The sequence below is a fragment of the Heterocephalus glaber genome, unplaced genomic scaffold (genome assembly GCF_053883595.1).
Source record: "Heterocephalus glaber isolate CG9 unplaced genomic scaffold, H.glaber_assembly_v1.0 deba00001687, whole genome shotgun sequence".
NCBI lineage: Eukaryota > Metazoa > Chordata > Mammalia > Rodentia > Bathyergidae > Heterocephalus > Heterocephalus glaber.
The window spans coordinates 25,673,797-25,687,701 of record NW_028258412.1 but is presented as its reverse complement, the minus strand read 5'-3'; the positions used below and the strand labels follow the sequence as shown (position 1 = coordinate 25,687,701).

Genomic DNA, 13,905 nt, shown 5'->3' with positions numbered 1-13,905 from the left:
CAGGAGAGTGAAGCTGAGGGCATGTGGTTATGCAGGGGCAGCAGGAAGAGGTGCCCCCTACTTGTCAGGGAAGGGCAGGGGGTGGGGGGTCTCCCTAAGTGGGGTGCCCCGGACTGGAATAGGGACCCCTCAGTGAGTAAGAAAGACCCCCGCAGAGACACGGGGCCACGCCCTTCCACTCCTTGCAGGACGTCCTGTCCTACCTGTCCTACCTGGTCCCCTCCCCTGGCCACGGCTGGGTGGCAGCTGCCCCATGTCCACCCCGGGAGCCTCCAGCAGCGGGGGCGCATGGACATCGAGGGAGGGGCAGGGACCCGACCAGGCTGGGCCCAGGACATTCCGGGAAGAGCTGCCGAGAGCAAGGAGAGGGCGACGGGTGGGGTTCCTGTGGAGAAGGGCGGCTCTGGGGGCCCTCACCACAGGGAACACTACAGGTGGAGAGAGTCCTTCGGGGCTCACCCGGGACGTGGGTGACAATGAGATGGCACAGATATACGGTCGTCCACACCCAGAGCTCAGTGTGTGGAAGGGCCAGAGCAGTGAGGACTGCACTCAACTGCAATTTCCAAACGGCCTGGGACCAAACTGAGTCGCATAATCTGTCCTGGACTCTTAAAGCTCACCAGGGTTACGCAGGACAAAAGAAATGGAGGCACTGTTTCCAACTAACAGACATGAGCACGCAACCCTGGATTGGGTGCTGGACCAGGAAGACCTTGGCTTTCTTTGTTACACATGACACTCATGGAAGAACTGACACCGCCAGGGCTCAGCGCCAGGCGGGGGACATGGGGCAGGCCGTGGCCAGGCACTGCCGGCCCGCAGAGGTGGGCAGTCGCCGCCAGAGACGCACTGTGCTGACCGGACCCAAGCAGACAGGGAGATGGAGGCTTGTGAATGTGGAGGGAACGCGCGCAGCTGCTGTCTGTGCACTTGCGGAGGCAGCAGTGGCTGGGGGCTAACCCGAGGCTCGCAGATGGGGAAGAGCAGAGGGCGTCCAACTACAGAGGCCGAGAAGAACCGAAGCTGGAGCGGAGCAAATCCCCCAAATGGAGTCAAGTTTCTCCATCAGCCGGGTCCCAGGCAGGGCTTTGGGGCATCCTCCCTGGCAGAGACCCTGGAAGCTTGCAGTCCCGGCCAGGAACGGCCTCCTGGGCCACACAAAGGGGTCAGTGACACAGATGTGACCACTGCAGGGCCTCGTCCCTGTCCGTGCTGGGGAGACGTTTGATGAGTGAATGCACAGGAGACACGACAGTCACCCGGGTGGGGACCTGGAGCTGGGCCGAGGGGAGTGCGCACAGCAGCGTGCCAGCAGCCTTGGGCCCTTCGCTTTGTCCACCCGGGGGACAGGGCTCTGTCTGCTCTTGTCTGTGCCCGCCTCCTGATCCAGCCCTTTGTCTCTGGGCTTCAGGGTCCAGGGTCCTGACAGTTGGGAGATGACCACACCCCCAGCTCCTGGATCGGTGTGCCCTCGACCTGGCCAATCACAACCTCCTACTCCTTGTTGTCACAGCGACTGACACAGACCTGGGGCACCAAGGGACGATGATCACCCCCAAATAAAGCCAAGGCAGAGGACAGAGGAGCCAAGAGGACGGGAATGGTCTCCAGGGACACTGCATGGTTCCTGGATCCAGCTGTGCCTGAAGCCCACACGGACGTCTCAGTCTGTGCTAGTGCTTTTCCTCTTTTCGCTTGGGATGGCTTCCTCTGAGCTGCATTTTCGGTCATTTTCAACTGGATGCCTCCCCAGTCGCCACAAAGTCTCACACTCAGAGCCAGGGCTCGTGGAAAGGCGGATTAGGGAGTGCTACAGCTGGTCTGTGTTGGGAGCTGGGATCTGGTCAGAAGAGGTGGCCACTGGGGTCGACCTGGAAGGGCTTATCTACCTTCCAGGCTCCTCCCTTCCGCTCCACTTCCTGTCTGCCATGATGTGAGCAGCTTTTCCACCCCCTGCCCTTCCACCTCCACCATGTGGATTCCCACTGGAGCTGGCTGACCGGGGCCAGAATGTGAGCCATAATAAGCCTGTCCTCTTTTAGGTTGCAGGTGTCAGGTGTACTGTCCCAGCGACAAGGAAACTGACCGAGATGGGAGTCACAACCAAAACTCAGAATAATTTTGTACACCTTCAAGGAACATCATGGGGTAGGGGAAAAACTGCTTCCAGTGGAAACAAAACCACATTTCCAATGTCCAGCCTGCTTGCAGTGTGTGAGATTTCTGGGTTTTGTTTGCTTTTCACGGTTTGAGTTTTCTCTTTAGTTTCTTTTGTTGTTCTTCTTAAAATGTACACTAAGCTATAATTCAAGGAGAAGACCACTGAATTGTGTGCGTGTGTGTGTGTGTGCGCGTGTGTGTGTGCGCGAGTACATGCATGTGTCGGAGTAGCGGGGGGAGGGGTCTCCTTCAGGCTCCTTTATTTGGGGATCACCAGATTCCCCCATCCCTGCTAGTGGACCTTGCTGTGCCACACAGGTGGTGCTGAACCCACACTCTCTACCCTGAGCTCTGGAGACAGTGAGGGAACACGCAGCTAGGGGCTGAAGGAGCAACTGGGCAAGGGAGATGGAGAGCAGTCAGCCCAGGAGGGACGCGGCGTCGCTGTGCATGCGCCTCATGGCTCTGGGAACTTGGAGATGGGCGTCTGAGACAGTGGTGGGGGCTCAGAGGCCGCATCTGGCAGAAGGGTGGCCGGGGCAGTCGCACTCTGGTGCGGTTCCTCTCCGCGGACATGCTCAAGCATGCTGTTTTAGTTTGTTTGGATTTTAACATCATTCTCGCTTACTTTGGAAATGCCCCTCTGGGGTTCCACTGCTCCTTTCTACGCGATTCTTCTTCATGGCTCCATGGTCAGCGGCCATGGTGAACTGGGCACCGCCATCTGCCAAGTCCTCTGTGCACAGCGCTTTGGTGGCCCACAGAGATGTGTCCGTGCGAACCCCTGAGCACATCCCCACTCCGAGAAGGAGTCCTGGAGATGTCCTTAGCCTGAAGGTCTCAGAACAGGGTCACCTGGATAGATGGGGCCTCCCGCCCAATGGCAAGTGACCCTATAGGTGGACAGGAAGGGACACACAGATAGGACACCCAGGGGAAGTGGCAGGAGTCACAAGCCAGGAACACCAGAGGCCACGAGGGATAGGGAGGGCCTCCCCTGGAGATGTGGGAGGGCACTGCCTGCTGACTCCGGAACGGGGAGGGATCTCCTCCATCACTCGAAGCTGTACAGGAAGTGTTTGGGGAGCTGCCAAGTTGGTCATCATTTGTCCTCAGGCACCCTGCACAGCAGCTGTGACCGCCTCACAGAGAGTGAGACCCGGCCTGGGCACCCTGCCCTCCACGGCCCTGCAGTCCACACTGAGCTCACAGCCAGAAGGAGGGCACAGTGGGCTCCGCATCCAGCACCTCCCCGCCTGCTGTCACTGACGGCCTCTCCTTTGCTCCCCTGGTGTCACAACGCTTTCCCCTGAGGTGGGAAAGGCTGGGACTGCCCCAGGCCGCTGTACCCCTTCTAGATGGAGGTGGGGCTGACTCCCCTTTGGAGACACTGGGGCCTTTTGGAGACGAGAAGGACCAGCGATCCCTGCACCTGCCCCCTGCACCATACCAAGGATCTGGCCCGCCTGGCTGTCGTGTGTTAAGAGTCCCAGTGACTCTCAAGTGATTCCAGTTATGGGCTTCCTGCTCCCTGAAATCTCAATTCTGAGCATTGAGACAAGAATAAATAAAATGATCAGATCTCCTGCCTCCCTGAGCAGGGTAAACAGCAAGGACAGCTGCAGGGACCAGGGAGCAGGCTACTTCCTCTTCTCAGACAGCCCAGATCCCCAGCTTTCTGAAGAATTGGGGTCTCCCAGTTCCTCATGATTCATGTTTTTAGGTGGCTCCAGAATATTTCTGCTGCTGACAACCAACCATTCTGAGCACTGCATTCAAGAAGTGTCAGGAAGGGTGCTCGAAATCAAGCTTCCGCTTGTAGGGAGTGGAGGATGGTCACAAGCCAGAGAAGAAGTAAACCGCGCCCCGCTGCTGAACACACAAAGAGCATAGAGGAGGAGAGGAGTAATGGTTCGTGCAGAGCAGACACGAGGGTCTACACCAAGTCTTTAGTGCCTTTAGGGCACCAGCCCTTTGCAAGGGTGAACTTAATGGTCCTCACACCCACCACCCAGGAGGAACAGCATCAACCAGAGAAAAGAGCAGGCCCACTCTGCAGAAGGAGAGAAATCGGTCCCCCTGGGAGAGCAGCTGGGACTCATCCTTGTAGAAATTCTGCTAACTCAGACTCTGGCTGGGCTGTACTTCACCTTCTCCTTCTCCTTGAAGCCAGCAACTTCTAAATCTTCAGGGTGCATGAATGAGAGTACTCAGTCTGCAGGTGGGAGAGAAATAATTCCCACAGAAATGCCAGCGGAGAAATTAGAGCATGATTTTTAAAAAGGTACAGAATAACCTGCAGTTGATGATTCCCTCAACCACACTGGTGGTGTTAAGAGCGTGTCTCTTGGGAAGATTGCATGTGGAGCAGAAAAGCACTGGGAATGTGTTCTTTCAAGGTTCTTACACAACTTACAAAGCAGCATAACATAACTAGAATATAAACTTTGCTAAACTAAAGATGCATTTTGTAAACCTTGGGGCAATGATCAAAATTTCAAAAGAAGTATAAATAATGATCCAATAGTGGAGATAAAGTGGAATTATAAATAATACTTAATATAAATGCAGGCAGAAAGAGAGGGGAAAGGGATAAAGAAAGAGGGAACACTAAAAAAATGAACAAAATGTTAACTCTTACTATCAACATGAATGATCACATTAAATATAAATGGTCTAAACACCATGATTAAAAGGCAGAGATTATCAGATTGGATAAACAAGTGAGATTCAACTCTACGCTATCTATAAGGGATGATATAAAGACACTGATTAAAAGTAAAAAGATAGGAAAGCTACTGCCATGTAAATGCTAATCAGAAGAAAGCTGAGGTGGCTGTATTAATGTCTGACCAAACAGACCTAAAAACAAGAAATATTTCCAAGAAGTTATGAGTCGTATCTCATGGTAAAGGGAGTGAGTCATCAAAAGGACATGATAATTCTAACTGTGCATGCACCTAAATTAGTGCTTCAAAAGATATGAAGCAAAAGTTGGGAGAACTGAAATGAAAAACAGACAAAGCCACAACTTCATTGGAGATTTCCACACTCCTCTCTCAGTGAACTTAGAGAACAGACAGCAGGAATGGAGAGAACTGATCCAGTGTAGACATCAAGAGAACCCTTCTGACCGTGGGTTAGGCAAAGATCACATACAGGTGCTGCCAAAAACCAGTCATTAAGAGAAAGCATTAATAATCTCCACTTCATTAAAACTAAAATCTCTGCTCTTCCAAAGACACCTGCTGGGAGAAAATTGGAAAGCAGGATCTGAGAAAGGACTTGCACCCAGAATATAGAAAGTCCCCTCAAAGATCAATGATAAGGAAACAACCAGTAAAACTCGGGCACAGAGTTGGAAAAAGACATTTCACCAAAGAAGCCACAGAGCTGGGAATGAAACAGGAGGAAGAATCTGCCACATGGTCATGAAGGGTGGACATGGAACTCCGAGAAATCCCTCCCACCGCCTATAAGAAGGCTGAACACAAACAACAGAAAAGGGTTCATTGAGTGCTGCGAGGGACACAAAGCACCTGGGACACTTATCCATGGCGGGTGGGAATGTGGAGTTAAAGCCATGTTTAAAAAGAGTCTGCAGTGCAGTTGAATGCACAGCAACCCGGGGGGAATGAACGGGAGTCCCATGAAAACCCTTCTGTGAATGTTGATGGCCACTCATTCTGTGATCACCAAAACCTCCCAAGTCCTCTGACTATGAGGACTTGGGAAACAGATGGCAGTGCATCCATGTGATGGAATCCAGTTTAGCATTGCAGAGGAACAAAGGATGGGTGTAGAGTGAGTAATAGATCTATTGTGATAATGGACGGACAGCCGGCGTGAAGGCTGCAGACTCCACAGACCCATTTCCAAGGCATTGTGCAAATGGCAAAAGTCTAGAGTTCAAGACCTGAGGGGTGTTGCTAGGGGCTGGGGTAGAGGAAGGAAATGGTTTATATTGACCTTCTGCCTTCGTCACCACTTAGAACCATCTACTTGAAAAGGGTAAATTTTATTGTATGAAATTGGACCGTAATAAACCTAACTTTTAGACAATATGAATTTCTGTAAAAACTTCCATGCATCAGACATTGTACTTATTGCATTAATTCACTCCAATTAATACACCAGAGAGGTGTTTCTATTACCCTCGCTCTCCATGACCATGCATGCATGAGATCTGTAAGATGGGGTTTGCTTTCACCTCCACGCATGGAGGTGCGACCCAGCCGCTGAACAGAGGGCTCGGAGCTGCTCCTGGCGGCTCTCCTGACCCTGGTGATCAAGCACTCAGTGGGGGCTGCAATGAAGGGAGAAGGGGAAGAGGAAAGTGGGGGAGAGGCGAGCTGCAGAAACACACCCGAGGGCACAGCTGCTCGGCGCTGGCACCAAGGCAGCGGGTGAGATGCGCACCCAGGTGTGCGGTGGCCCCCTTTAAGTGCAGTTAGAATCCTGATTATTTTTGTCCCCTAAAGGAGATCATTTATCTGAACATCTCAGTGGACCTAAGGGAGCATCTCATAAAATTCTACTTAGCTCCTGGCAAACTGGGGATAGAATCTTTAAAACAAAAAAAATTAACACATAAAAACTGTAAGTAGTTATGGAATACAACACGATGTTTTGATACATGGACACATGTGGAAATTGTGATGTCCTCTCATTTAAAATGCTGGGAACTTAACATTTTTTTTGAAATATGGTGGACACAAAATAGCCCCTGCCTGCAGGTCACGTTGTCTGCCAGTCCGGAGGTCCGCAAGCAAGCGGAAACCAGGATAAGCCAGCGTCTGACGGTTTATCCAAGTGGCTTCCGACGTGCAGGCATGGCCTATCAGGGCACAGTGGGCAGGGCACGGGCCACTGAAGGACCTCCCCACCCTGCAAACCTCCTCCTCCTCACAGCAGTACAGCCCCCAAACCCTTACCAGAACCCCACACCCAAGGGGATTTCATTCATTCGCCAGCCAAGCATGATCCAAATTAGGCCTTTACTCTCCTCCTCCCCATGAAGATGCCTGTGTTTCAGGCAAAATCACCAATGTGCTCAATTACAGGACAGCACTGCAGACCAGACACGGGGCGTGAACAGTGCCTGTGTGATGCTACACAACCCGCCCTCCCTGTCCTACCATCCAAAGACCCCAGTAATTCCGGATCTTAAAACCATGACTCCAGAGCACAGGCTATGGTCCCTGTGGCACGGCCCACAGGTGATAACCCCGGCCACTCACTTCCCCGAGCATCTCAGCGCCCCGTGCCTGGGCCACTGCCGTGCCAGCCGACTCATCAGCCCCAGCACACGGAGACGGTGTGTCTGCTACCTCAATCCTCAATCCCGGCAAAAGGCTCTCTCCTCTCAAAGCTTTGTCTATTTATGGAAACGCCCAAGAATAATTATGTATTTTCCATACCCTGGCAAATTGCAAAACTTCTGGATTCGTAGTCAAAAATATACATACAGTTGGTACTAAACTTTGGCCAGAGGTCTCAAGGATTCCAGAAATCAGCATTCGATTCTTGCAGGACAGGTCAGAGATGGCCTCACCCACATATTTTTAAGACATTATATGTTCAGGCAAGGGTCAGAGCGCGCTCCTTTTTGTAAGATGTCTGAGAGGGCTGACATTTTATTCGAGGAGGAATCAGAGGGGGGAGTGAACTGCTCTTCTGGATGGTGAGAAATAAATGGCCAAAAGAAAAAAAAAGAAAAAGAAAAACAAAAACAAAAACAAAAGAACAAAACACTTGCGGATGAGAAGCTAGGGGATCACACCGCCGTGCGGTGCAGTAGCCAGAGAAAAGCTCTTCGTCCAGGCGGCCCTGCGCCTGGCCAGAGGCTCTGGACTGGCGGGATCGGCCCATTAGCCACCCGCATCCCCCCATCTCCAGCTGGGTCCCAGGTCCATGTTCCACTAAACTGCTGCCGCGGCCCCTTGGCATGCATGTCTGTAGCAGGGACTAAATCACACGTGCACACACACACGCACACATGCACGCTTGGAATCTGAATGTTAACAGAAAAGTCCACAGCTTGCTTGGAGAGGCACATTCATTCAGCTTCCTCCCTCCCGGGATTACTTCCTCTGGAGGACTGAGGACCAGCAGGAGGCCTGCCTGCCACCCCACCCCCACCCCAGTGCTTCCCAGTCACTGAGTCAGTTTAGCATCGGGGGAGCTACACTGGGAAGGGATTTCAAATGGTCACTTTACTACAAGGAAGCTGAGCCCTGAAAACCGTCCAAGGGCCAACAGCAGATTCCAGGCAGCGGCTCCTGAACGTTTTTGCTTTTAAATAAAACAGCAGCCCACACGCGGCGCAGCCACCTTACGAGTCCACAACACAAACTTGCCCCCCCGGGGGGGGGGAGGCGGCCCCTCCAGGGAGGCAGATTTCTCTGCAATCTCAGACGGTGCATATAGACTTCTGAAAAGCAAGCCCTACTTTTTAACACCAATTGGCAACTTGTCTCTCCCTATGCATTTCCAGCCCAGCCCGGAGCTCCAGTCGGGAGCGAGATCACGGTTTGCGTCGGGTGGATTTGAGGTTTCTCTGCTCACTCAGAGCCCCCGGCTGTGCGTAGCCCGCCCTGCTGCACGGAGGCGCAGGACACACGCGCGCACCCGGCCCTCACCGGGACCGAGATCCCAGCCAGCACGGCGGCAGCGAGGCGACACCGCTCCCCGCGCTGCCCGACCGCGCCCGGCCCGGGCAGCTGCTCCTAGGCTCCTCAATGACCGTCCCTCCCGCCCCGCCGCCAGGCGTAGCCTCGGAGCGGCGGTGGTGATGACAACAGGACCTGTGGGGGTCCTCTGGGCGCCCCAATTCAGGTCCCGCGCATGCATGCCTCAAACCCCAGCAGAGTCGTCATCCTTGTGGCTCGGACAAGGCGACCCAGGGGAAGCTCTCCGGAGACTCAGCTGGGGGAAGCCCTTCGGGCGCAAGACCTGCACTGGCCTCCCCTCGCGCGCCCCCAAACACACTGGCCCACATTTGGGGCACCTGCGGAGAGCCCCGGGTTCCTGCCAGCCCATCCTGGGGTCCCGGCGAGGGGCGCGACGAAGCAGCGTGGGTCCTGGGACCCGGTGGTTGCCGAAAGGGAACGCTGAGGGCCGGGTCTGCGTCCCGCACCCCAAGCCGCTTCGCCTGAGCTGGGAATGCGGCGCGCATAGCGCGGAGGAGAGGGGCGCGGGACACCGACACACAGCTCCAGGCGTGACGGTGCGGGCCGGCGGGCTCCCGGGGCCCGGACAGCGCCCAGCGCCCAGCCACGCCCCCTCCTCGCCCGGAGCAGCCCTCAGGACGGGGTGCTCTGGGTGGGCTGGGGGGTCCGGACCTGGCTAACTTTCCCAGCCCCGGGGCCACCCGTCCTGCCTTCCGCAGAGGCGCGCTGGGTGGACACGGCCCGACGCGGTTCCCACCCCATCGGCTGCGGGGCTCTCTCCGCGCCCGCTTTTGGGACCCCTTCCCTCCGCGCCCGCGCCCTGCTCACCTCTGCCCAGCAGCGCGCCCAGCACCAGGCTCAGAGCCCCGCACAGCGGCGCTGCCGGCCCGGGGGCCGCGCCCTCGGAGCGCATCCTGCCGCCGTCAGGCCGCCCGCCGCCGACCCGGGCCGCTCTGCCCGCCCAAGGCGCCCTCCGGCCGCCCCATGCCCGGCCCCGGCCGCCACCCGGCCGCTGCGTCTCGGCGTCCACGCCCGGGTCCGCGCCGCCAGGCTGCTCGCGCTGCGCCCGGGACAACTTTTTCCAGCGCCGCCTGGGCCGCCAGTCCCGCCCCCGAGAGGCCCCGCCCACCGATCCCGCCCCGCCCACAAGGCCCCGCCCCCGAGAGGCCCCGCCCGCCCCCGTCCCCGCGCCGGGGACACTCGGGGCGCTGAGCTGCTGCGCGGGCGGGGACCCGAGTCCATGGGTCAGCGCCCGCTCCGCAGCCTCCCGCCCGCAGTCCGCCCGGTTCCGCCCGGGGCCCGCGACCCAACGCGCTGCACCCGCTGTCCCCGCCTCCCGGGGGCCCCGCCCCTGCCCAACTTCCTGCTGCTTGGGCTTCCAGGGCGGCGACCCCGGGCCTGTCTGCAGTGCGCGGCGGGGACACGCGCGTGAGCGGTGCAGGCGCCCTGGGTGTGAGGGAGGCGGTCAGGTCGCGGACTCGCCGCTGCGGCGCAGCCTTTGCTCGGGGCGCATCCGCCCAGCGCTCTCGGAACCACGGGGTAAGACAGCTCCCGCCGCTCGCGCGCGCGCACGTGCACACGCGCGCGCTCACGCCCCAGATTCCATGGGGGCGCGCGAGGACGCTCCCGCCCGCAGGGGAAGCCGGCTCGGCCTCCACCGGCCCGGGTCCCCTCCCTCTGCTCCCGCACCCCGCGCCCCAGTCCAGCCTCTGGAGGAAGAGGCCGGGGCCGGGCCCCCAAGCCCCCAGCAAGGACTCCGTGCGGGCGTGCCAGGGCTGGCGTCCGGTCCGGCTCCGGAGGGCGCCCCGCCGGGCAGGCGGGTCGGGGGTCCGGGTCTGCTGGAGGAGGCGCCAGGAACCACGGCCCGACTCGGAAGTGGACCGCGCGTTCCCGCCCGCCTGGTGGAAGGACTTCACTTTTTAAGTGGCTCCTGCTGCTGCCTGATGGTCCAGCTGTTCCAGCCTCCGCGGGTGTAGACACGGCCCCAACCTCTGCCAAGGGACTCCTGGAGGCTTCTGAAGGAGGCGCAGTTTCTCCTCTGGTCCTAAACCTGATCTCAGAAGTGTAAATATCTTTCATTTAAATCTTTCTAGCCTCCTACCACCGCCAGCGAGATCTACAGCGCGCCCCATTATTTCTGTCTAAGGGACTGGAGTCTGCTTCGTCCTTTCTCCTTCTTGCCCCGGACTAGGAACAAGAAATAAAAGCCCCGAAGGGCCCTCCGCTCCTCGAACACTGTTCTCCCACTGCAGCGCAGGACTCGGTGGTGCAAATATTCCAAACAGAAAGAAGTTGAAGAAATCACACCAAAAGGCACCGCGATTCAAAAGGAGGAGAGAATTACAGAAGAGTAGCAGAGCCCTGGTGGGGCGAGCCCCGTGGGGTCCTCTAGAGGCCCTGCCGCCTGACCAGGGCCCTGCTCTCTGCAGAGGTCGGGTCCCCGAGTCTCCGCCTTCCTGGTCCCTCTGGAATGGGCCCGGGAGCCCAGAATTTCCCTTCGCCCCCCTCCAGGACACCGTGGGTCCCTCTAGCAGCCAGTCAGCCACCCGGAGCCGGCACCCAGACGAAGAGTCGGCTGATTTACCTTCGTTAGGAAAATCCACACAAGTGGAAGTGTGAACCTTGAGGATCATGGGCTAAAGTCTCTTGTATTTACTTTTTAAAAGTCATGTTACTACTTAGCCTCCAAATCACTAATTCCTTAGTTTAAATTACTTCCAGATGCTCTTCTGAGTTTGACTCGGAACATCAGAGTGTGGCTCCCCTCAGAGGCCTCCGCTGGGTTCCCTGGGGACTGGGCGCAGGGCTGTCAGTTGGTTTTGCAGCCCAGTCACGGGAGAGTCGGGCGGCCCCCAATGGCTGGAGAGGCAACTTCAGATCCTGTTTGTCACGCTCAAGTTCCAAATTGTGAGCCTTGTGCCAAGTGAAAGGTGGAGCTTGCCAATTTGAGGCCCTTCTCACACCGGCCCACGTGAGTGTATCCCCGAGACAGGGCCAGGAAGGGCCACGGCCCGGCCTCAAGGGGCAGCTGCGGTCCTCTGCAGGCCTAATCACTGGAGCTCCCGGGAGACAGCACCCGAGAAGGAAGGAAGAGGGGAGAGAGGCGCACACCGAGCTCTCTGACACCATCCGTCTGTTTAGCCCTTATGGCAGCACTCGAGGCAGGTTCTAGTGCGGCCCTCTGACCCTGCATCCACTCAGCACTTCCCACTCGCTGACGTGGTGCCTCGCGTACTCCGAGGCCTGAGCAGTGGCACAGCAGGCAAGGCCCCTAGACCCCGGTCTTATGTTCCAGTGCAGAGGAAAGGCTCTGAAGCAATACCAAGGACACCTCCTGGAGACAGTTGCATTGTGAGTGGAAGGAAAGTGGATACGGGGGAGCTTGATCGGGTGCAGGTTTAGGGGCTGTGGGTGCAGCGAGGGAAAGCAGGTGGATTTCCGGGAGAAACGCTTCTCAGGCTGGGGAGACTGAAAGGACAAAGGCCGGCGCTGGGCCTCATTGTCCTTTGCGATGTGCCACTCGTGGCCTGCAGGGGGCCGCAGAGGAGCCGGAGGTCCAGTCAGGAGCCCACAGCCATCCCGAGTCCGGGGCTGAGACCAGGGCAGGAGAAAGTGACCCAGACCAGCCGCCGCTGCTGCTCAAGGTGGGCCGGTGGGACCTGCTGATGGATCGGTGTGGATCCTGGAGAGGAAGGGGTGACCTGGAGCTGGCGACCTGGGGTGCCCAGTGCGGAGGAGTGGCAGGCCAGGGGGGACAGGTTCTGTCACTTGCTAGCACCAGGAAAGGTCTTAGATTCAACTCAGCAGCAGCCGCGTGGCCTGGGCCTGAGTTCAAATCGGGATGCGTGGGAGTGAGCTGTGACCCCCCACGAGGTCTCTTCCTTCCGCAGAGCCCAGGGGCTCGGGCTGGCGGGGCGGGGGAGGCCGGGGAGGGGAGCCGGAACCGGGCCTTCCTCCCTCTCTGCGTCAGGTGATAAACGTTCCAGCCTCGCGCCATCCACGCCCATGGGGACGCGCTGTCTCAGGAGCCTTTTCCACTGATTTCTCATCCCGTCAGCGCCGGGGAAGACAACGTCTCACCCAGCCAGCTCCGTATCCTCACCCCTCCCGCACTGTGTGCACAAAGATGAACCCTCACCCTGGCCCCATCTGCCTAACCAGGAGCCTGAGACTCACTCATTTTGTCTTTAGCTCATTTACTTACTGCTGATGACAGTGACTATTAGCATCTGTTAGGCACTTGTTCATTGCCAATAATTCTGTTAAGCACACTATGCATGCCTGTTCTTGTTATCGCCAGTTTGCAGGCAGATAGACAGACGCCCAGGGGTGGAAGGGCTTCTTGAAGACAAGGTCATCCTCCGGGAAGGGCTGGAGCTGGGGCGGGACCTGGGCACTGCAGTCTGAGCCTTGTTCACAGCATCGCTGGGCTGGTCTGTGTCCGGGCGTGCATACGGGTGTGGTCAGGTGTGTCCATCCCTTCGCCAGTGTCTGTGTCACCCACCCTCATCAGGTCTCACTCGCCAGGTCACCTTAGTGCCTGGTGACGTTTGCTGGACTCTTAGAATAAGCACTGAAGAATGGTTGTTCCATGAGCTGCGCTGGATGTTGCACATGGGCAGAGCTCCCAGCCCTGTGCATTCCGGTGCGCGTGCTTCAACTCAGCCTCAGTGGCGTTTACTGTCTCTGGAGGGACCATGGGCAGGTTCCGATGGGCAAGGGGCCGATGCAGGTGGCTGTGGCCTGTGACTCAGCCATCAGACCCGTACTCAAATGCCCTTGCCCGGTCCTTATCTCGTTTCCACGTGGTGCCTGCCTGACTCCCCTCCCCTTCATGGGTAGAACCCAGAGTAGATTTCACCCTTCCACTAGGCTTCAGGGTCAGAAAATGATGCCATACTGTCGGACCTGGGTTAAAAAGCTCCAGAGTAGATTGCTGATGAATGTAATCATACTGATCTCCCTTTTACTGTGTTTGCTACACCATCATCACCAACTCATATTCACTGATTCCTTACATTGTGCCAGACTCTGTTCTAAGCAGTTCGAAGGCATTAACTAATTCTTTCCT

At 57.1% G+C, this 13,905-nt stretch overlaps 1 protein-coding gene and 1 long non-coding RNA gene across 2 annotated transcripts in view; one reads left to right on the top strand and one right to left on the bottom strand.

Annotated features, from left to right (window-relative positions):
* Tmem132c (transmembrane protein 132C) overlaps window positions 1-9,796 on the bottom strand; it is a 252,478-nt gene extending 242,682 nt beyond the window's left edge. Inside the window, exon 1 of the mRNA XM_013071849.3 lies at window positions 9,663-9,796. Within this exon, the coding sequence (XP_012927303.2) occupies window positions 9,663-9,747 (85 nt within the window). The 5' untranslated portion in view covers window positions 9,748-9,796. The remainder of the gene's footprint in view (window positions 1-9,662) is intronic.
* Window positions 9,797-10,379: 583 nt separating this feature from the next.
* On the top strand, window positions 10,380-13,106 carry LOC147822042 (uncharacterized). The gene is made up of 2 exons (XR_015446339.1): window positions 10,380-12,478; window positions 12,805-13,106. It is a non-coding gene; the product is annotated as an uncharacterized LOC147822042 (long non-coding RNA).
* The last annotated feature ends 799 nt before the right edge of the window (window positions 13,107-13,905 follow it).